At 43.1% G+C, this 23,520-nt stretch overlaps 2 protein-coding genes across 3 annotated transcripts in view; one reads left to right on the top strand and one right to left on the bottom strand.

Moving 5' to 3' along the window:
- rgs17 (regulator of G protein signaling 17) overlaps nucleotides 1-10,402 on the top strand; it is a 30,202-nt gene extending 19,800 nt beyond the window's left edge. The window contains exons 4-6 of the mRNA XM_067421702.1: nucleotides 2,386-2,460; nucleotides 2,694-2,925; nucleotides 7,043-10,402. Of these exons, the coding sequence (XP_067277803.1) occupies nucleotides 2,386-2,460; nucleotides 2,694-2,925; nucleotides 7,043-7,228 (493 nt within the window). The 3' untranslated portion in view covers nucleotides 7,229-10,402. The remainder of the gene's footprint in view (nucleotides 1-2,385; nucleotides 2,461-2,693; nucleotides 2,926-7,042) is intronic.
- A 4,981-nt stretch (nucleotides 10,403-15,383) lies between these two features.
- Nucleotides 15,384-23,520, bottom strand: part of pcnx2 (pecanex 2) — a 33,169-nt gene continuing 25,032 nt past the window's right edge. Inside the window, exon 34 of one of the 2 annotated variants that reach the window (XM_067420973.1) lies at nucleotides 15,384-16,442. In XM_067420973.1, the coding sequence (XP_067277074.1) occupies nucleotides 16,305-16,442 (138 nt within the window). In that variant the 3' untranslated portion in view covers nucleotides 15,384-16,304. The remainder of the gene's footprint in view (nucleotides 16,443-23,520) is intronic. The other variant, XM_067420974.1, reaches the window with a different exon arrangement.

Genomic DNA, 23,520 nt, shown 5'->3' with positions numbered 1-23,520 from the left:
GGGACGCGGAGGTTCTAGGTGATTTACCCCAAGAGGGAGTTAACACCATCACTTCGGCTAGAGCACCGTCTACGAGACAGGCCTATGCCTTGAAGTGGAACCTGTTCGTCGTTTGGAGTTCTTCCCGCCGAGAAGACCCCCGAAGATGTTCGATCGCGTCAGTGCTTTCCTTCCTGCAGCAAGGGTTGGAGCATAGGCTGTCGCCCTCCACCATCAGTTTGCGTTGCTGCTATTTCTGCCATGTAGAGGTAAGTCGGTGGGGAAGCACGACCTGGTCGTCAGGTTCCTTAGGGGGGCGAGACGGTTAAATCCTCCTCGTCCTCCCTCCATACCCTCTTGGGATCTTGCTCTGGTGCTCCGAGCACTTCAGAATGCCCCATGTGAGCCCTTGCAGTCAGCAGAGTTTAAGATTCTGTCCATGAAGACTTTACTGTTGGCTGCATTGGCCTCCATCTAGAGGGTAGGGGACCTGCAGGCATTTTCGGTCGACGATTCGTGCCTGGAGTTCGGGCCGGGTGACGCCCACGTGGTACTGAGACCCCGGCCTGGCTTTGTGCCCAAGGTTCCCACCACTCCCTTCAGGGACTAGGTGGTGAACCTGCAAGCGCTGCCCCTGGAGGAGGCAGACCCAGCCCTAGCTTTGCTCTGTCCCATCCACTCAGGTACATGGACAGAACTCAAGCTTCAGGACCTCAGTTCAGCTCTTGGTCTGTCACGGAGGCCAGCAGAAGGGAAAGGCTGTCTCCAAGCAGAGGATGGCCCACTGGTTAGTGGATGCCATCACCTTGGCTTACCAAGCACAAGGTGTGCCCTGTCCACTCAGGGTACGAGCACACTCTACTAGATGTGGTGCATCCCCCTGGGCGCTGACACGTGGCGCCTCACTGCCAGACATCTGTAGAGCTGCGGGCTGGGCGACACCCAACACGTTCGTTAGGTTCTATAGCTTACGTGTGGAGCCGGTTTCCTCCTGTGTTCTCACCTCAAACAGGTAGAAGCACTGAGAGGCCCGGCTCCTGTCGGCTTGCTGCGCCTTGGCGCTTACTTTCTCCAGAAGCAAACTCTGTGAGTCCTCCACCGCCCTCGGTGCCGGGCGTGGCGGAGCGTCCGGCATCAGGCCTCCTACCGCTGAATCCTTGAGAACCGGTATTGGCTTGGGCCATGTGAGTGACCCTGCTGGGATCCCACATATTTTTCCATGGTTGCTCCTCTCGGAAGCCCGTGTCTTTCCCTTGGGAGAGCCCTCCTTTTTAGGGATGGGGCCCCCTCACGGCGGCGGGCTACGGCTCAGCTCTGTGTCCACATAACTCCCCTTGGTATGATGTGGTTCCGCAGCGGCCCCCCATTAGGGCACGCTTCCCAGTGTTATCCAATAGTCACTGAGCGGGTCATGCAGAACAGCAGTGATGGACTTCTCTGTGTGAGCCCCGTCTCGTCAGGTAAGAGAGCTCAGGAGGCTCACACAGGGCACTGGAAGGGGGCACAGGCCATGGCGCTTTGGTAGGGATTCCTATTCGTCGGTACTCCGACGTGGCGTCGAGAGTGACCGACTGAATGGGAACGTCTCGGTTACGTATGTAACCCTCGTTCCCTGAAGGAGGGAACGGAGACGCCACGTCCCGTCGCCATGTCCTCTGTACCCTGCTGGGGTGCCATTTCACCTACTCGGCTCCTCAGCAAAAGACTAATTTAATGCAAGCACCTGTGCCTCATTTATACCCGCTCTGCGTGGCATGGGCAGCTGGTGCAATCATTGCATGCCAATGTGCATTGGCTCGTTTAGTTACACTCGAAGTAGATTGGCTCTCGCTAGCGAGATTCCTATTCGTCGGTACTCCGACGTGGCGTCTCCGTTCCCTCCTTCAGGGAACGAGGGTTACATACGTAACCGAGACGTTCTTTCTATCACAAATGCCATCAACTACACAGTCTTTTATATTTTTTGTTTGAGTTTCAAATACTTTTTTGCTTCAAAAAAAAAAAAAAAAAATGTAGCTGGTTCACCTTGTAGCTGGTTGGCTTGGTTCATGTCTTTAAAAAAAAAGGGGTTTCTTTTTTTGAAGAATTTTGAATGGAGAAAAATAATAATATGGAATGTATAAATCAGGCATTGCTAAATCAGCAGAAAGGGGTTTAATTTTTTGTAAATTACAGTTTTAAAGTGTAAAATTTACATATATGTTTACATTTGACAAATATTTTACAGAATTATTCTGGTAACCACAGCTGCCAGTTTTCTAAAAGGAGAAACTTTAAACACCTGAATGGCTATGAAGTGTAATAGCAGCTGGTTTTACCATAACTGTATAACCTTGCATGATGATCAACAACATGTTTCAAATGCCAGAGACTTTGCTGTGTCTAACACTTCTCTCCTCACCCTAGGAATGAAGACAGAAGGGAACGTTCAGAGAGGCAAACATGTACAAAGATGGATAGCATAGAAGCAACAGAGGAACAGTGAGTTGTTATAAACATCTTTTAATGTTTAGGGACAATGCCCATTCATACCTATACAACCTTCTGTTAAAATAAGCAAGAGTCTCACAGAGTTTGTGTCCAATTACTTTTTGGGGCAGTTACATTTCGAATCAATTCTTTAATAAAAATGTCATGCACTATTTACTGACACCTGAAATAAAGTTATTTTATATGGGTAGCTCCTGCTTTTTTTCATTGTCTCAAATTTGAAGGCGTCCCACACTGGATGAGGTGATTGCCTGGTCACGGAGCTTTGAGATGATGATGCGCTCCCCAGAGGGGAGGGATGTTTTCCGGGAGTTCTTGCGGTCTGAGTACAGCGAAGAAAACCTGATGTTCTGGATCGCCTGTGAGGAACTGAAAAAAGAAACCAACCCATCAGCTATTGATGAAAAAGCCAGGATCATTTATGAAGACTACGTCTCCATTCTTTCACCAAAAGAGGTTAGATTATTGGGTGTATAAAAAATTCATCAATGCTGTCTGTGACTGCAATACATTCATAAATAAAATATGGCAACATAAAATATAAGATATTTATATTAAACTCTAAAAATGGCCAAAACAAAGGATATTCGCAAGCATTTTTGTGCAGTTTTGTTTATTAGTATTCATATATATGTTTTTTTTGTTTGAGTCTGATGAAGAGCATGTAGCTCGAAACATCATATCTGTTGATGTTAAGTTGTTTTTTGTGCATTTTTTTCTACATAAAAAAAAAAACTATAATCTGGATCTAAAAAATATAATTTTTTTGCTTGAAGATAATGATTGTTCATTCATATAGAAATAGCCAAAACGCATATAAGTATTTTGAAGGCACAATATGTACGTTTCGCACTTTTTCAAAACAAAGGCGTAGCTTGATGACGCTGTGAATGAGCATGGAACCGACCTACTCATGGTGCAGAAATCACGTTCATGATTAAAGGTGCCCTAGAATGAGTTGAAAAAATATGTTAAGTATCTACATATACTTATGTGGCTTATTTAAGGGCAAAAATTGTCCATTTACAACTCTAAAAATTGTCCCTAGGATGTAATGCTCTGTTTTTGCCTTATTTGGAAGAGTCATGAATATTAATGTTGAGCTCTGCTCTGATTGGCTTATTTCCGCCGCTCACAGCACACAGCAGTTCAGTTGTTCAGCGAAGCGACTCGTGAGTCCTGACTGTCCTGACAGAACACAGACCGACTGAATGACACTTAACATCTCAAATGGAGACTGATAAAATGCAGCTTACTTGTTTATTGGTGAGAGAGAGAGAGAGAGAGAGAGAGAAAGAGAGAGAGAGAGAGAGAGAGAGAGAGAGAGAGAGAAAGAGAGAGAGAGAGTGCTTATGGTTGCCAGATTGGTGTTTAGGTAAAACACCAGATAGTATACCTGTTCTTTTCAGAGAAAAGCTCTGATTGGGGGATTTAAATTACTGACATCTGGCAACCACAAACACGCTCTTCTTTCCCTCCGACAAAACCAGTGATTTTCTTCAAGTTTTTATTTTTTAAACTACATTTTAGACTAGTTTCTTTTTTTTTTAGACTCGTCAACGATATTGCATGTTTATATAACTATGTATGTAATGTAATGTCACAATGTAGGCTACGCAGTGACTGTGATGTACTCTGAAATACAAGCATGCAAAAACATCAAAAGCCTACTTCAGTTCTCACAAATATAAATATATATATTTTTACTAAATGAATAGCCTTGTCAAATGACTATCGTTTTAACTTATATGGTGGAAAATGTGACGTTTGCTAAAAGGATCGAATGAACGATCTGTAAGCAACGTATCTACGGTTGTATTTTGTAATACAAAATAATATTACCCTTTGTCATTAGACACACTATTTAGTTTTGTATGGTACTTGGAGTTTCCTATTGTTACTGTACTAGCATCTTGCGTTATCTAGACAAGACCTAAACACAGGTCTCTGAGTTTTATTATGCTTATGCTGCAGTCAGATGCTTTTCAATGCGTATGTGGGGTAACATAGTGCTGGCTATAAACAATCATTCTAAATACATTTGAGTGTGTTGAAAGTTGTTATAACGTTACTCTGTGTGTTCACTCAGTGGCTGGTATGCGAGACTTGTTGCACTTCGCAGTAGTCTAAATCAATATTAAAATATTATATTAATAAAAACAGGCTGACAAATAAAATACATAATATATTAAAGCATCTTTTGATGTTTCCATGGAAATCAATGTTCTAGTGGTTTTTGGATACTTTAATACCTATATATATATATATAATTTTTTTTGTGTTTAATTATACTTTGAAAGCATTTTTTGTGCTTATGTACCTGAATATGTGGTGAGGTCCTTTACCATCCTTTACCATCCTTTGGTAAAGGATGGTAAAGGACCTCACCACATTTCCTTTGTGGAAATGTGGTGAGGTCCTTTACCATCCTTTTACCTTTTTTTTCCTTTACCATCTGTCATAAAAAAAATGGTATTAATGAGTGTATAATAAAGGTGTTCTTTTCTATGAGTCTGATGAAGAGCATGTGGCTTGAAACATCACATCTGTTCACATACATTTTGTTTTTGTAGAAAGGGTATCGTTTTCTTTGCAGTGTGTTTTACACAATGATTGTTCATCTAAAAAAATATCTGAATGGTCGGTTAGGTTTTTCTTTTTGCCATATTTAAAGGGTTAGTTCATCCAAAAATGAAAATTCTGTCAATAATTACTTTCCCTAATGTCATTCGACACTCGTAAGACCTCCGTTCATCTTCGGAACATAAATGAAGATATTTTTGTTGAAATCCGATGGCTGCCAATGTCATTTCCTCTCTCAAGACCCATAAAAGGCACTAAAGACGTCGTAACAAAGCACATCACACTACAGTGGCTCTACAATCATTTCATGAAGCGACGAGAATCGTTTTTGTGAACAAAAAACTAATTTTTTTAAGTCTTGAGAGAGGAAATTACATTAGTGTCAATCAGGGATGGAAATTAGCACCCGTCACCAGCCAAATGTGGGTGATTTTGAGTTGTGGTAAACCCGCTTCACGTACTGGCCACCATGGTGGGTAGATAAAAATAGCATACTGTTTCACCACTTTGTAAACTTTGTTCAATGCATGCGCTTGCTGCTGTATGTTTGAATATGACCAGTCATTTTCGCCTTCATCACCCGGATGTAGAGCCAGAAGACACGAATGAGAACTTGCGCATGCTGTGAGAAGATCTGTCTCTGTGTGCTCATCTGAAAGCGTCACTCGTCTCACAGCGCGAAAATATTGCGTTCTCTTTCAAGTATTGCGCTTGAATGGACAAAGTCACACAAAAAGTATGTCAAAATGTCCATCCTGATAATTATCCTAACAGACATATATGCCTTAAGTGAACTGAATACAATCGAGAAAGACAATGATATCCTTGCATTAGGTCTTAAAGGGGCAGTAGCCTTTACTGCTGTCTGTTTAATGTCAAACGAAAGATAGACATCACTCACTGCTCCTGACTGAATAGCTTTTGTAAGTTTAATAAGGATTTATTTTTAATTTAAACAGTTAAATATGCAGTTATCTTACATTTGATTACTTTATGCAATTTCTGTACCTTTCTGCAGGCCAGTAGGCCTGTACATTATTATTTAATGTACACATGAGTGAGGTCAAGTTAAACATTGATTTCAATGTTACACAATTGATTTATTCTTTAAAACTTTAATGTTAATTTATGCCTTTTAATATTAAATTTATGCCCTATAAATCAATGCCTTGAATTTTTTTTTGTAAAGTTACACAGTCATAGCCATAAATGCAATGGTTCTAATAATTGGCATAATTTTTTTTGGTGTTCGGTTTGGTTTCCTCTTTTTCGGTTTCGGCCAAGAAATTTGATTTCGGTGTATCCCTACTGACAATGTTCTGCTCGGTATGTCGTCAACACGCTTAAGAAGATGCCAAAACTAATAGTTTCATTGTTGGGTCTAAAAACCTAAAACTGGAAGCCATAAAAGACCACAAATCATCCAAAAGCCACATCCAGGTAAAACAACGAGAGCACAGAGCCCTACTCATTTAATGAAATGTACATCAGTTCATGGTTTCTGTGTGTACAAGAAAGAAAGAGAAAATGTCAGTATTTCATTGAGACTTGAGATTAAATAAACTGCTTAAGTATTGTAGAGCTTGTAGTATTAATTTTCACATGCAGTTACACATTGTCAGTTAAAAACCAAGTGACTGGTAAAAACATTGAATGGCTGGTAGATTTTGAAATCCACCAGTCACAGTGGCCACTGGACAAAAAAGTTAATTTCCATCCCTGGTGTCAATGAAGGCCTTTCTAAGCCGTTGAATTTCAACAAAAATATCTTCATTTGTGTTCTGAAGATGAACGGAGGTCTTACGGGTGTCGAATGACATTGAAGTACATGAAGTAATTAATGACAGAATTTTCATTTTTGGGCGAACTAACTCTTTAAATTAAACTGACCTAATCTCTGAATTAAGAATATAGTTACAATACAGTTGAAAGATTAGTGTTGTTTTGTTTTAAGTTGTTGATCTGTTGTACTTTTGTTGTCGGTCGGCAGGTCAGCTTGGATTCACGGGTGAGGGAAGGCATCAACCAAAGCCTGGCAGAACCCAGCGGTACGATGTATGAGGAGGCCCAGCTACAGATCTACACCCTCATGCACAGAGACTCCTTCCCTCGATTTCTCAACTCATCTGTTTACAGGGATCTCCTTAACAGCAAGCGGGCCTGCTTAGACACCTAGGTTTGAGCAAGAACTTTTGAGACAAAAAAGCCCCAAGGTGCCACTTTCAAAAGGTGTGATGTTTCTTATTTCAAGAGTGAGTAGTTAAGCAATTCTGAGCATCCACTAGTGACCCTGAAGTTGAGTTCTGTTTAAGTGCCAATATGAGCTGCTCAGGCAACTGTGACACAGAAAAACATGTAGGAAAAACCGACAGATCCATACTTCCTACTCTCAACTTGTCTTTTTCATTGACCCGTTTTCCTGTTTACCTCACCTGTTCTCTCTCTCTCTCTCTCTCTTTCTCTCATGTTCTTTCTACCTGATCCTTTCCATTTTTTATGCCTCACGTCTTGAGGACAGCTGAATAATGTTATCATTTTTTTAAAGAAACTCAAAAAAAACAAACGGATAAGCGGTAGATGTTAAGCTAGGAAACCTTTGCATGATACAAGGTTATGGAATTTTCTCCAGTTTGACATTTAAGCCCCGGGCAACGTTTTTTGAATTTAAAAAAAAAGTTTTTATGCTGTCATGGGGAGAGAACATTGTTAAGCTCTCGAAAGCGAAGGGAAAATTAGCTGTGCCAATTGTTTTGTAAAAGAGAAGCTGGGAAGCGTAATCGCCGTCTTGCCGTCCAAACTCTTTCTTTGCGTGTCAACAGTTCTTTAACTGGGAAACATAAGGGCTAGCTAGTGTTGTGATTGGGCAGCTAAACGAATCGTGAAGATTTCTTTCTCTCTGCAAAAATCACAATGCCTCGACACTGAGTAAGGGCACAAAAGCTGCTGATGCTGGTGACGGCACCGTTTTTTTGTGTGAGTCCTCCTAGCCCCTCCCAGTCCGTTACTAACAGAGAGAAGCACAGGTACTGTATGTCATGGGCTGTAAGCTTCGCTGGATTGACTGAGAATTGCTTGAAAATCACTCACCAACGTTCTGGAGGTTCTCAAAAGAGCTTCGAATTGTCTTACACATTAAAGAAATGTATTTTATTAAACAAAAGTGTAGTGAACACTATGCCTTGTTTTTGAGAGTTACATTAGGTCTATTTAAAATAACTGTGCTCGCCGAGACCCGCTCGATGAGGTGGTGCGACGGAGTCGGATCCATCAGGGAAACTGTTCTCTGCCTCCGAGTCCAAATGTTCGTTTTGCGACTTGAAGCGCGGAGCCGCCCCGGCCATTTTCACAGCTCGGAAAACTGCAGGTTATCGAAAAACGAAAACAAGTCAGTCTTTTTATAGTACTTTTTTCCAGCATGCGTTTTTTCTGTTGTGTCATGTACACATTGCAATACTCAACCCAGATATGATGTGAACCTCTGTGGGAAGCATCATGTTGAAGACGATACTATAAAGATGATTTTTTTTTTTTTTAGAGGTTTAGACACGTGTCCCTCAAGAACGACAGCTTTTCAGCTCTGTGTTGTTGGATTCAGACTTGAATGTTGCTGTTCAATTTTCTAGACATTTATGTGCTATTGCAATCGCAGCAGCCAGTGCATGAGAACACAATATTTAAAATACTGGTGTGTTAAACCACTCTTTCACCTTTTAGCAGAGTAATTCAAGAGTGAATTGCATTTAAACCAACCTTTTTTTGGTCACCATACCCAACCTCAAAGTGTCACTTTCCCTGAACTCTTGTGCCAATGAATGAACGAACGTTTGTTAAGTGAATCCTGATCAAGTGTGTTGTTGTTGGGTTTTCTTATTGGTGCTCTGAGAGTTAAGTGCCATTCACTCTGCAGGTTTACCACATTAAAATGAAGACCTTTGTCACTTTACTGAGTGCATAGATATCCTTCTTTGACGTATTCGTGTGTTTGAGCATCAGACAATGTGAGTAGGTCCTTCATTTATGTTGTTTTACGAACCAAATAGGTGTTACCTAGTAGTTTACTTACTGAAGCAGCGAACCATCATGGGAAGCTTGGCTTTCCCACATTTATAAAACAAAATTATTGAATTTTCTTGTTTGTTTAAAAAAATCATGTCATTAAAGAAATGAGCAATAAATCAAAAATTGTCTTGCTCTAAAAAAAAAAAAACATTAAAAGAAGAAGAAGAAAGACCCTGCATGACACATGGACATTTACTGAAGTATCTTTGAGGAGGGAGAAATCAGAGGTTGTCAATGAAAAGTAATGCGTCTTCATGACGATTTCAAGCCGTACGTGTCCGTGATCTTAGATGTCACTGAAACTACTGGACAGGGAACTTTTTTCTTTTTTTCTTCACAATCATGATTTAAATAATGAGACATTTTAATCATACCGCTGAAGTGTCAATCAATCAAAGGTTACATGTAAGTTCTTTCTCAACATTGACAAAAAATGGAAGAAAATAAAGGAAATTAGTGAAGTATTGTGTACTAAATTTTGCTGCGGGCGGAACCATTAAATACATAAAGTAAAATCAAATAGAACAGAAAGTTAGCCAGAAAAAAGGTATTATTCAAAGCATCGTCCTGTAAATTTGACTCATTCATTAGATTACAGATCATTACAAGAACATGTCACATTTGGTCCCATTTAGAATGAACCATAATTCTGAGAGAAGTTATCCGTTTCATTCCAATGCCTCAACTTCATTTTTGCTGCTAATGTTTTATCAGATTTAGAGAGTTTAGGAGTTTTTCACTTGACGGCTGTCACGATGATGGCTAACAGCTGTTGATAATGATTTTATCAGCATGGTATGACTTGGAAAAATAATCTTTCTTGCCAAAAGGCTTCTTTTCTAAGCAAATGAAGTGGAGCCTGTGCTATGTTATTATAGGAGCGCCATCCGCACGGACTGTCTCTCGTTTTCATTGGTTTTTCCACTACCTCTCGTTATGCTTAGTTTTTTCCTCATCTATTTGTTAATGTTAAATGTTTATTTTGATCTACTTGAAGCCTAATACTGTAACTGAGATGTATGCTGGTATACTGAGGGTTTATGAAGAAGAGTAGCATTTTTGGGTTTGTTTGCTTGTTGAATTCTTTTCAACGTAATTATGAAATATACTCATAAAGAATTCAGGAAACATACTATTTAAGGGCTAATCCCATATTGCCTATGCAAATATCTTAATTGTCATATTGGAATAATTAGTGACTGAGGAATGTTTTCCTGAAATTGGGTGGAAAACTGGTTTACATTTGCCCTTTTCTGATATTCCTTAGTCTCTTCGGTCACTTAATGTGTCATATATATATATATATATATATATATACACACATATACACACACACACACATATACACACACACATATATACACACACAGTATATATAAAATCCTTCTTGATGAAAAAGCTACTAATTTAAGGTTGAAATAAATCTGTGTTGTGTCTACTGTGGGTTGACAGTTCACTATTGATGTAAACTGCACACTGAATGTAAGGTACTGTGCATGCTAAAGTTTATTTGTTCAAGTGATGGAAAACTCTGGCCTCTGGAGCCACACGGGGCAGGAGGGAAGTAATTGAATTATTTGTAGATGAAGCAAGTGTCTATTCTTGTTTTTAAGGGTGCTTCAGTCTTTTTTGCAAAGGTTGAAGGGCTACTTTGGGCACTTTAAAGAAGCTTTTCAAGAACAAGAATATCTACCTCTTGGTTCTGTTCTCTCCATATGCTTAATATAGAAGACAGAGCCTTGAAAAACAACGTAGCTTGCACACATTTTGATTGTTTTCGGCTCTCATTAGAGCCACAGGTGAACTGGCAGGCGCTGAATTTTTAGCTCAACCCCATCGATTAAACTTCTCATCCTTCATTTCTGTTGGTTTTCTTTCTTTAAAAGATTGACAGTTTGTGCCCAAGCAAAGATATGTTTTCTGTTTCAAAAAATAATACTTTAAAATGTATTTTAGTATCTGTTACCTGCATGTGCTTGCATTATGTGATATAAATAACATAACATATTCTGTTATATATGCTGTAATTACAGAAAAAAAGTGTTAAAAGCACTTAGTACTTGATCGGTAGCATAACAGCATTACTAGTGTGCTGCTCTGCACACCCTTCACAATTCTTCACTGTAAGCACATGAAATATGCTCTTTACATTCATAAGACATTAATGCCATTGATTTAAAGGGTCATGCAGGGTAATGTGAATTTAAATGACCTTGCGGTGACCCTCAATATACTGTATGAATATTGCAGGAGGAAGGCTTCATGTATATCAGCTTTTTGTCTTTCATTAAATCATTTTTTGACATCACATGGAATTGGAAAGAGGTCGGGTGACATTTTTTATTAAACATTTGATGCCTGACTTCAAAATCATAATTAATTGATTCATTGATTTCTGTAGCCTCATCGTGCTTTTTTTCTGACGTTTATTGTGTTTTTATACCAGTTCACAATTACATTCCAATTGTTTTCACGATAAAACTTGGGGGTTGTGTACCTCGAATTTCGTCACTTTACATATTAACAAAGTATAAATATCCCAAACAACCTGCCAGTTATAGTTGTCAGATATTTAAATATAAAAATAACAAACAATATAAAAAGTGTTACAAGGGATAGAGAAGCCCTGTGTGCATTTATGCTATGAAGAAAATTAAGAATTAACTGATCATTTTAAGGCATCTTTCACAGGCTTTGGGAGCAAACTGACTCCCATATCACAGTTTATCACAGTCACCCTGAAGTGCCTTGAATGTTTAGGCCATGATTTAGGATTTAGGTATTATCCCAAGGGGAGATGTTTGTCTTTTAAAGCCTAGGATTGAAAGCATGATGGACGCTGTAAGCAAAAGACATTTGCAACATGGAGAAAACTATTAAAGCCAAGATTTGGAAATAAGTGTGAACTGATAGTATTTTAACATTTTTAGCCTTTCAGCTTCTGTCATCGTCCTCTGCAGAAACAAAGAAAACACAAAAAACAATCATGTTTTTATTTTTAATCATCATCCTCGCCATCATCATCATCATCATCATCAAGTGTTTGGTGCTTATTATACGTCACATAATGAAATCTCAAACCTCTCGTCTCATTGTCAGTATATTTTTCTTACAGAATACAGACTTTTCATGTTTTTTTTCCCACTGTCTCAGATCAGACACAGATCAGACCTTCACCGAAGGCTTTCTTTAGAGCTGTGCCCTGATACGAGACTTCATAAATACTATCACCTATTTAATATAAACTGTTTTAAAATGACCTAATATTTAATCATAATTTTTAATACCAGAGGACAAACTATAATGCCTTTGTAAATTATAACTGATAGAAGAAAAAAAAGAATCTTTTATATTTGGCATGCTTTTGCTATTCAAAATAGTTTAGTTAACACAATACTGTACAAGTATATATAGAAGTACTGCAATCTGCAGACATTAACACTGAATATTCTGGAAGACTTTTAGAAAAGGACATATATTGGAAATATTAGTTTCTTTATAATTGATCGTATTTAAATACAGTATTCTGTGCTGAACTCTCAAAACTTGGTGGAATGACTAGTTTATTGTAAAGTGATGCAGTTCAATTCAAGAACGGCAGTACTGGTTTATTAAGAATTGAGCCCAAGCGGATGGGCATCTTTCAGATTACATGTACTCCTGCATGAACACTATTAAAAGAGAGAACAAATGTATTTGTAGACATCAAATAAAGTGACTTACTATATGGTGCTTCTTCTGTCTGTCTAAAGCATAATAGCATACAGAGTTGTGAAAAAATGTATGACACTAACAAGAAAAGTGATTTTATACTCACTTGTGCAAAGTTTAAAAGAAAAGAAAAATCTGACATTGTAGCATATTGTTGCAATAGTGTTTTTTCTGTTTAACTCGTAGATCACAGTAATGACACGTCAAGTTATTGAGTTTTTCAGCCTCATGCATGAGAACTGTACTAAAGTCTTATATTATCCTCAGAGGATTTACATGAGCTCTGATGGTTTCTTTTGGAAGATCTCCACATCAGGCTCTTCCCTTAAATTCATTTTTCTGGTTGCAATATGTTTAACTATTTTTGTCTTTACTCCCCAGACACCAATATCATAAGCTCTGGAGTGCATTGAAAGTACTGGCACTCTCATATTTTCTGTAATGATTGCTTAACATGTGCCAAAATTATTAAAATACTTAGATTTATGAATACAAACTGTCCAGACACAAATTCCTCAAAGTCATGGTACCATATCTTTTTCTGTGAACTCAATGTTATAATAGTTATAAAATGTTACAGCTATTGTCAATGTTTGGTGTTTTAAATAGATGCTTAAAATGTTAGCTATATTTATTGTTAGAATTTAACATAAAATGATATTGAATGGTTGTTTCAAAACCTCTACATGTTTTAGACAAACAGTACAATCTTTTTAAATTCTGCTACATTATATATACAGACATAAAGAATTCACTATACTGCCAAAAGTATTGGGATAGCCCTCCAAATCATTGAATTCAGGTGGTCCAATCACTTCTATGGCCAAAGGTGGGGGAAAAATCAAGCATCTAGGCATGCAGACGCTTCTACAAATATTTGTTAAAAAATGGTTTGCTCTCAGGAGCTCTAGAAGCATAGTAACCATGATAGGTTGCCATCTGTGCAATAAGTACATTTGTGAAATTTCTTCACTAAATATAGTGGAAATGTAACAAAGTGGAAGCAATTGGGAACAACAGCCACGAAATGGTAGGCCATGTAAAATCACAGAGTGGGGTCAGCACATGCTAAACCGCACAGTGCACAGAAGTTGCCAACTTTATGCACAGTCAATAGCTACAGACCTTCAAACTTCGTGTGGCTTTAGATTAGCTCAAAAACAGTGTGTAGAGCGCTTCATGGAATGGGTTTCCATGGCGAGCAGCTGCATCCAAGCCTTACATCACCCAGTGTAATGCAAAGCGTCGGATGCAGTGGTGTTAAGCATGCCACCACTGGACTCTAGAGCAGTGGAGACGTGTTCTCTGGAGTGACGAATTACGCTTCTCTGCCTGGCAATCTGAAGGACGAGTCTTGAGTTTTGTGGTTGACTACATTGCACCAAGTGTAAAGTTTGGTGGAGGGGGATTATGGTTTTGGGGTTATTTTTGAGGTTGGACTTGACCCCTTAGTTCCAGTGAAAGGAACTCTTAATGCTTCACCAAGACATTTTGGACAATTTCATGCTCCCAACTTTGTGGGAACAGTTTAGGGATGGCCCCTTTTTGTTCCAACATGACTGCACACCAGTGCACAAAGCAAGACCCATAAAGACACGGATGAGCCAGTTTGGTGTGGAGGAACTTGACTGACCTGCACAGAGTCCTGACCTCAACCCGATAGAACACTTTTGGGATGAATTAGAGTGGAGACTGTGAGCCAGGCCTTCTCGTCCATCATCAGTGCCTGACCTCACAAATGTGCTTCTAGAAGAATGGTCAAAAATAATCGCCATAAACACCTAAACCAGGGCTATTCAAATCTTACCCTGGAGGGCCAATGCAGTGCAGAGTTTAGCTCCAACCTTAATCAAGCACACCTGAACATGCTAATCAATGTCTCCAGGATCATTAGAAAATCACAGGTGGGTGTGTTTGATCAGGGTTGGAGATAAACTCTGCAGTGCATTGGCCCTCCAGGGTAAGATTTGAATAGCCCTGACCTAAACCTTGTAGAAAGTCTTCCCAGAAGAATTTAAGCGTTTATAGCTGCAAAGGGTGGGCCAACTTTATATTAAAATTTACAGATTAACAATGGGATGTCATTAAAGTTCATGTGCACGTAAAGGCAGGCGTCCCAAAACTTTTGGCAAAATAATGTACATACAGTGCCAGTCAAAAGTTGGGAGATGCCTACTTATTTATTAATAATATTTTCCATACTCTGAATAATTATTGCAAAGTCATCAAAACTATGAAATAACTCAAATGGAAGATGGATAATTAATCCTCAAAATAAATTTGTAATAAAATGAATTATTTGGCTTTTTAAATAAATTCATACATGCATCAGAGATCATTATGTTTATCAAATGATTTTCAATCATTTAAGCATATGATTTTAAATAGAAAAGGATTATGAAAAACACATTTGTGAAATTCATTCCCAGACACAATTTATATTTCTTTACTTTACAAAATCATTTTCAATTATTTAAGCATAAGATTTTATTTAAAGAAAGTGCAACTTTGGACTGGTTCTGTATACAGATATAAAAAAACGAATAAGGACAAAATTCAGGTTCCTTTTAAAAGTTATTTTTATTATTCAAGTTGTGTTATGGAGTGGAATTGTAGGTTTTTGATGTCTCCCTATTTATGGGAGCATTATAATATGCAAATATTATTAAAGGGCTAGACTTACCTTGAAATATTTGATATTACAACATCAAACAGACCCCCATGTCACATAATAAATAAACTGGAAGCCCCACATTTTTCCATAGTAAAAAAACTCACAACATTTTGATTTTGGCAACTACAGTATAGTTTCAGATTTATGAAACTCATTTTAGTTCTTGGAGGAATTACTTTATAAAGCACACACTCTATCTCTTAGATTGTGCTTGCCAAACTCAGGGATGTAAAGATCAATTTACAACTATTTTCCATGGGCCAATTAATCAAGTGCACACTATGTGAATGTACATTTTCTGTTGTTGTTTTTAGTAGATTTACAGAAATGACATTTTCTTGTCACTGCTTTTAATGCATCAGTAACCAGTTCAGAATCCTTGTAGTGCTTGTATGTTAATATATAACAATGACACATCTGGACCACAACACATTTCAAAACAGCAGTGTGCAAGAAAATTACTATGCAACCATACCCAACACTTTCTTTAGTCATGTGATCTTGTAGTTCTTATTTTGCCAGTCTATAAAAATAATCACCGCTACGAGTGATGGTGTTCATGAAGTGCGTGCACACAAGGTGCAAACATAAATTCTTGTAGTCGTCAAATTCCATTGTTTAATTTCATAGATAAACAATCCTTTCCACTCTCCTAAACACATTTTTTGCCTGTTCTTTTCCCTTAAAAAGGATACTTACAATTCTACACATGGCAGATGTTTTGTTTTACAAAAAGACGTCTGTAATGTACATTACTTGAGCTCAGGAGTTTGATCATGCTGGGCTGAGGCATTTGGTGATTGTGGTCTCATATGGTCTTCTGCTCCGGAGCCTCGTGGAAGGCTGAAGTCGAGTCATCTTGACTCTTGTCTGTGCTGTGGACCTTGGGTCCTGTGGCATTGGTGGAGGTTGCATCTATGCTCTCATACGCCTCTGATGTCCACTGCTGAAAGGAAGGGACAAGCTAAAAATGTAGTTTGATTTGTAACAATTTCTGCAATAGTTTGAACCCCTTAAGTGTCACTGGCCCACCAGTGGGCCCAAAGCCATTACATATTTAAAAAATGTAATATTCTATACTAAACCTAAACTAATCTTGACAAACTATATATCATTGGAGACCTTAGAGATTGTATTGTTTATATTTGACCACTGTTTTATATTTAAAATTATGTAGTGACAGTAATTCATTAATTTGTGACAAGAAAATGTAGCAACAAAAAATTCCTGTATAATGTGGTTTCAGTAGTAGTTGTTCCCATTCAGTCGGTCACTCTCGACGCCACGTCGGAGTACCGACGAATAGGAATCTCGCTAGCGAGAGCCAATCTACTTCGAGTGTAACTAAACGAGCCAATGCACATTGGCATGCAATGATTGCACCAGCTGCCCATGCCACGCAGAGCGGGTATAAATGAGGCACAGGTGCTTGCATTAAATTAGCCTTTTGCTTCGGAGCCGAGTGGTGAATGGATCGTCCTGAAATCACTCTCTACAAGCGTGTGTTAACATTATAACGAGTCAAGCTCTTCGGGTGAATCTCTCCTCGTTTGGTGTTGGAGTGACGGCATTGCAGCGGGGTCGAATTTCTCTCTTTCACTTTCGATTGTTTTATTGAGCAAAAACAAAGGCTGTTCTCACAGCTGGTTTGGTGCGCTGTTTTAGAGCGCTGAAAGGCCGTTTTCACGGCTGGTAAGAGATCGCCTTCTATGAGAAAGAGAGCGCGCATGACAGGCTGCACGAATTCCCTGTCTGTGTCGCCGCGACTATCCCCTGTGTGCTTCAGCACCCCAGAGAGCATTTTCCCTAAAAGAGCTACACAGGTAGAGCTTGCGTCTTTTTAAAGATGACAATTTACCTGTGTGTTTCTGGTTGCGGTTGTTCCCTGTCCTCACTGACGGCCACGAGCACTGTTTCACATGTCTGGGCTGCATGCTGAGACTGCGTTCGTGGGTGGTTCATGTTTTCAAATGGGAACATGACCACGTCGGCACGCCGGTCGCGACTCTTCTTTCTCCGGGAAGCTTGAGTCCCCTTTGTTGTTGGCCAGCCGCGGCTCGTGTGTAAAAGCACAGCCGCGGGTCTGCTCGACACTCTGGGAGACCGTGGAGATCAGCGAGAGCTGCCGCCGGGGGAAAACCGGGCGGACCTCTCGCTTCTCTGCGTGTCGTGTGCCGTCGAGCGGCTAAGCTGCAGCGCGCGTTGTCACGGCAACCCAGCGCTCGCTCGCCGCTCTATGTGTGCTGTCCCCGGGCCGATTTCCCGTTGTAGCGCCCTCCCTGGTGGCCACAGGAGAGGTCTACTTTGGTGTAATGGCTGGGGTGACCTGAGGTGGGTGGGGCTTCTTCGGGGATCCAACCCCCTGGGGCCCCTCCCCCTCTAGCGCACTGCAAGCTGTGCAGCTTCTGGATGGAGTTGCTGGTCCTTCTTAGGGGGGAACCTAGCATTTCATTCAGGGCTCCAGCTGAGGATCAGATGTCAATCGCTACATCGGAGAGAGGGCTGTTGTGCTCTGGGAATGAAGATGATGCTGAGCCCACTGTAATGGTGTGTGCTTTGCTGAATCAGATTCAGAGTCAATAGCCATGCTTTCCTGGGATCTATCCCAGATGTGCATGTAAAACTTGGCAGTATGGAACTCCAGAGGGGCCAGCACTGCATAAGTTTTTCCTCCCTCACTACCCTCCTTGGTGGGGTGGCTGTACGCAGACCACCTCCGCCCTGCACTCTTAATGCACGAGGGTAGTTCTGAGTCGGGGTTGAGCTGCGCATGTTGACTAACCGTGATCAGGTCATGGCGCAGGCCCTCGGCCAGACGATGTCCACCTCTGTGGTCCAGAAACGCCCCCTGGCTTGCCTTGCTGAGATGCGAGTGGTCGTCAAAGTACGCTTCACGATGCTTCCATCTCACAAGGTGGCCATTTCGGCGACACTGTTGAGAACTGAGCCCAGCAGTTCTTTGCAGTCGGTAGCGGGCTGAGGAAATCAAGCTTCAGAGCGCCTTATGGGCCGCCCCTCAGTCTGCTTGTCGCCAAAGGCGTCGCCCCTGCAAAAAAAAAAAAAAAAAGGGACCCTCGACACAGTCTGCTCTACTGTGTTCACGGCAGGAGGACGACGCCACCCGTCTCTACTGCTGTTTAAGCGGTCGGTGAAACATCACCTCTGAGACGGGTGACCTGGAGATGGGCAGGGCTGCTTTTCCCCGGAAGAGGGCCGGGGAATGTTTTGAGTCTAAATTCTGTTCTGCCGCTGGTCACAACCAGTGGTACCCAAACTCTCAAAAAAAAAAAAAAAAAGCAGTTCCTCTATCTCTGGGTCCTCAAGGGGCTTGGAGAGTTGTGGCTGGTCAAACGCCGGACCACACTCATCCTCCTCCTGTTTCGCCAGCAGGCAGCAGCGGATAACGCAGAGATGCACCATAGCCTCCTCGCGGACCCTCTGCCCTCCGTGGAATCAGGTATGTGTTGCACAGCACATTCACACCTCACTGCGGGCCACCTCCACGAGACAGCCGCCCCAGGCCGGTGCCTGTATTCCACCTCGCTGCCCCATGGTGGGTACGCCGGTGGTCCTGATGTTCCCGCTTGTTCGGTCTCTGCGAGCCTGATTAGAGCTCCCCAGTCCGTCTCGCTGGCTCATTCAGGCCATCAGGCTCGGCTATGCGATTCAGTTCGCCCGGCGTTCCCCCTCCCAGGTTCACGGACGTCCGCTTCACTTCGGTGAAAGCTGCAGACGTCCGTGTCCTGCGTGCGGATATCGCAGTCCTACTGGCGAAGGACGCGATAGAGCCGGTCCCTCCAGCCGATATGAGGACAGGCTTCTACAGCCCGTACTTCATTGTACCCAAGCAAACCGGTGGGTTACGGCCAATCTTGGACCTGCGAGTACTGAATCGGAGCCTTCACAAGCTACCGTTCAAGATGCTCACGCAGAAACGCATTTTCGAGTGCATCCGTCCCCAAGATTGGTTTGCAGCGATCGACCTGAAGGACGCGTACTTTCATGTCTCGTTTCTCCCCCGACACAGGCCGTTCCTGCGCTTTGCGTTCGAGGGGCGAGCATATCAGTACAAAGTCCTACCCTTCAGGCTGGCCCTGTCCCCCCGTGTCTTTACGAAGGTCACGGAGGGGGCCCTTGTGCCCATGAGAGAACAGGGCGTTCGCATCCTAAACTATCTCGACGACTGGCTCATCCTTGCACAGTCCCGGGAGCAGTTGTGCGAACACAGGGACTTGGTGCTCAGACACCTCAGCCAGTTGGGTCTTCAGGTCAACTGGGAAAAGAGTAACTCGCCCCGTGCAGAGGATCTCTTTTCTCGGTATGGAGTTGGATTCGGTCAAGCGGACTGCGCATCTCACGAAGGAGCGCGTCCAGTCGATGCTGAACTGCCTGAACACGTTTCAGGGCAGGATGGCGGTTCCACTGAAACATTTTCAGAGGCTCCTGGGGCATATGGCGGCTGCGGCGGCAGTAACACCGCTCGGCCTGCTTCATATGAGACCGCTTCAGCATTGGATTCACGGCCGAGTCCCGAGATGGGCGTGGACACGCGGCACGTATCGGGTGAGCATCACTCCGTCCTGCCGCAAAACCTTCAGCCCGTGGTCAGATCCCGGGTTCCTTCGGGCCGGAGTGCCGTTGGAACAGGTATCCAGGCATGCTGTGGTCTTCACGGATGCCTCGTCCATTGGCTGGGGTGCCACGTACAACGGGCATGCAGTGTCAGGGGTTTGGACGGGCCCGCACCTGCAGTGGCATATCAATTGCCTCGAGTTGCTAGCAGTACATCGTGCACTGAGCCGCCTCAAGGGCCGGTTACGGGGCAAAGATGTACTGGTCCATACGGACAACACGGCGACCGTTGCGTACATCAACTGTCAAGGTGGTGTACGCTCACGTTGCATGTCGCAACTCGCCCGCCATCTCCTCCTCTGGAGTCAGAAGTGTCTGAGGTCGCTTCGGGCCGTTCATGTCCCTGGGGTGCGCAACCGGGCGGCCGACGAGCTGTCACGACCTGCGCTTCCGGGAGAATGGCGGCTCCACCCCCAGGTGGTCCGGCTGATCTGGGTTCATTTTGGGGTGGCACAGGTCGACCTGTTTGCCTCCCCAGAAACGTCCCACTGCCAGTGGTTCTATTCGCTGACCGAGGGCACACTCGGCACGGATGCACTTGCGCACAGCTGGCCCCAGGGCCTATGCAAATATGCGTTTTCCCCCAGTGAGCCTACTTGCACAGATATTGTGCAAGGTCGGGGAGGACGAGGAGCAGGTCCTGTTGGTGGCCCCGTATTGGCCCCACCGGACTTCCCAGAACTCATGCTCCTCGCGACAGCCCCTCCTTGGCCGATTCCTCTGAGGGAGGATCTTCTAACTCAGAGACGGGGCACCCTCTGGCACCCGCGTCCAGACCTCTGGAAACTTCATGTCTGGTCCCTGGACGGGACGCGGAGGTTCTAGGTGATTTACCCCAAGAGGGAGTTAACACCATCACTTCGGCTAGAGCACCGTCTACGAGACAGGCCTATGCCTTGAAGTGGAACCTGTTCGTCGATTGGAGTTCTTCCCGCCGAGAAGACCCCCGAAGATGTTCGATCGCGTCAGTGCTTTCCTTCCTGCAGCAAGGGTTGGAGCATAGGCTGTCGCCCTCCACCATCAGTTTGCGTTGCTGCTATTTCTGCCATGTAGAGGTAAGTCGGTGGGGAAGCACGACCTGGTCGTCAGGTTCCTTAGGGGGGCGAGACGGTTAAATCCTCCTCGTCCTCCCTCCATACCCTCTTGGGATCTTGCTCTGGTGCTCCGAGCACTTCAGAATGCCCCATGTGAGCCCTTGCAGTCAGCAGAGTTTAAGATTCTGTCCATGAAGACTTTACTGTTGGCTGCATTGGCCTCCATCTAGAGGGTAGGGGACCTGCAGGCATTTTCGGTCGACGATTCGTGCCTGGAGTTAGGGCCGGGTGACGCCCACGTGGTACTGAGACCCCGGCCTGGCTTTGTGCCCAAGGTTCCCACCACTCCCTTCAGGGACTAGGTGGTGAACCTGCAAGCGCTGCCCCTGGAGGAGGCAGACCCAGCCCTAGCTTTGCTCTGTCCCATCCACTCAGGCACATGGACAGAACTCAAGCTTCAGGACCTCAGTTCAGCTCTTGGTCTGTCACGGAGGCCAGCAGAAGGGAAAGGCTGTCTCCAAGCAGAGGATGGCCCACTGGTTAGTGGATGCCATCACCTTGGCTTACCAAGCACAAGGTGTGCCCTGTCCACTCAGGGTACGAGCACACTCTACTAGATGTGGTGCATCCCCCTGGGCGCTGACACGTGGCGCCTCACTGCCAGACATCTGTAGAGCTGCGGGCTGGGCGACACCCAACACGTTCGTTAGGTTCTATAGCTTACGTGTGGAGCCGGTTTCCTCCTGTGTTCTCACCTCAAACAGGTAGAAGCACTGAGAGGCCCGGCTCCTGTCGGCTTGCTGCGCCTTGGCGCTTACTTTCTCCAGAAGCAAACTCTGTGAGTCCTCCACCGCCCTCGGTGCCGGGCGTGGCGGAGCGTCCGGCATCAGGCCTCCTACCGCTGAATCCTTGAGAACCGGTATTGGCTTGGGCCATGTGAGTGACCCTGCTGGGATCCCACATATTTTTCCATGGTTGCTCCTCTCGGAAGCCCGTGTCTTTCCCTTGGGAGAGCCCTCCTTTTTAGGGATGGGGCCCCCTCACGGCGGCGGGCTACGGCTCAGCTCTGTGTCCACATAACTCCCCTTGGTATGATGTGGTTCCGCAGCGGCCCCCCATTAGGGCACGCTTCCCAGTGTTATCCAATAGTCACTGAGCGGGTCATGCAGAACAGCAGTGATGGACTTCTCTGTGTGAGCCCGTCTCGTCAGGTAAGAGAGCTCAGGAGGCTCACACAGGGCACTGGAAGGGGGCACAGGCCATGGCGCTTTGGTAGGGATTCCTATTCGTCGGTACTCCGACGTGGCGTCGAGAGTGACCGACTGAATGGGAACGTCTCGGTTACGTATGTAACCCTCGTTCCCTGAAGGAGGGAACGGAGACGCCACGTCCCGTCGCCATGTCCTCTGTACCCTGCTGGGGTGCCATTTCTCCTACTCGGCTCCTCAGCAAAAGACTAATTTAATGCAAGCACCTGTGCCTCATTTATACCCGCTCTGCGTGGCATGGGCAGCTGGTGCAATCATTGCATGCCAATGTGCATTGGCTCGTTTAGTTACACTCGAAGTAGATTGGCTCTCGCTAGCGAGATTCCTATTCGTCGGTACTCCGACGTGGCGTCTCCGTTCCCTCCTTCAGGGAACGAGGGTTACATACGTAACCGAGACGTTTTATTGTATATGGTCATATTACATTTTATATGTCATATTTATGGTTTAAAAAATAATTTACAACCTATCTAGAATGTTTTATTGCTGTTGGTCCAATCACACAAAAAAATTGTAAATCAAATCAGTCGTCCATTATAAATCATACAAGGAGCAGGACTAGTACAATGTGGACATTGCTGGTACAGTGATTAAAAATAACACCAAAACCTCATTTTTTGTGATATCAATGTCAAATTTGGAACACAACTTATTTAGACTTAAGGCTTTTCATTTGACATGAAATTAAATTCAACACATTTTTTTTTTTTATAAAATATAAATAAATATTAAATTACTCTACCCCCAAAAAGTGGGGTGACACTTAAGGGGTTAAGCTTCTTTCCTCTAGATTCTGTAAAACTCAAAATATTTTGGAAGCTTACTTATAATATAAAGATAACGTGAGGAAGAAGAGTGAGGACATTTTTAGGATAATTACACATAAAGTACATTATTTAAATAAAAGATGTAAAACCTACTAAAGAAAACACTTTTCTCAACAACATTTCAACATTTCTTAAAGGGTTAGTTCACCCAAAAATGGAAAATCTGTCAATAATTACTTACCCTAATGTCATTCGACACCCGTAAGACCTCCGTTCATCTTCTGAACACAAATGAAGATATTTTTGTTGAAATCCAATGGCTC

The sequence above is a fragment of the Pseudorasbora parva genome, chromosome 17 (genome assembly GCF_024679245.1).
Source record: "Pseudorasbora parva isolate DD20220531a chromosome 17, ASM2467924v1, whole genome shotgun sequence".
Classification (NCBI taxonomy): Eukaryota; Metazoa; Chordata; class Actinopteri; order Cypriniformes; family Gobionidae; genus Pseudorasbora; species Pseudorasbora parva.
The sequence above is the reverse complement of the archived record's forward strand: the minus strand, read 5'-3'. Positions and strand labels throughout refer to the sequence as shown.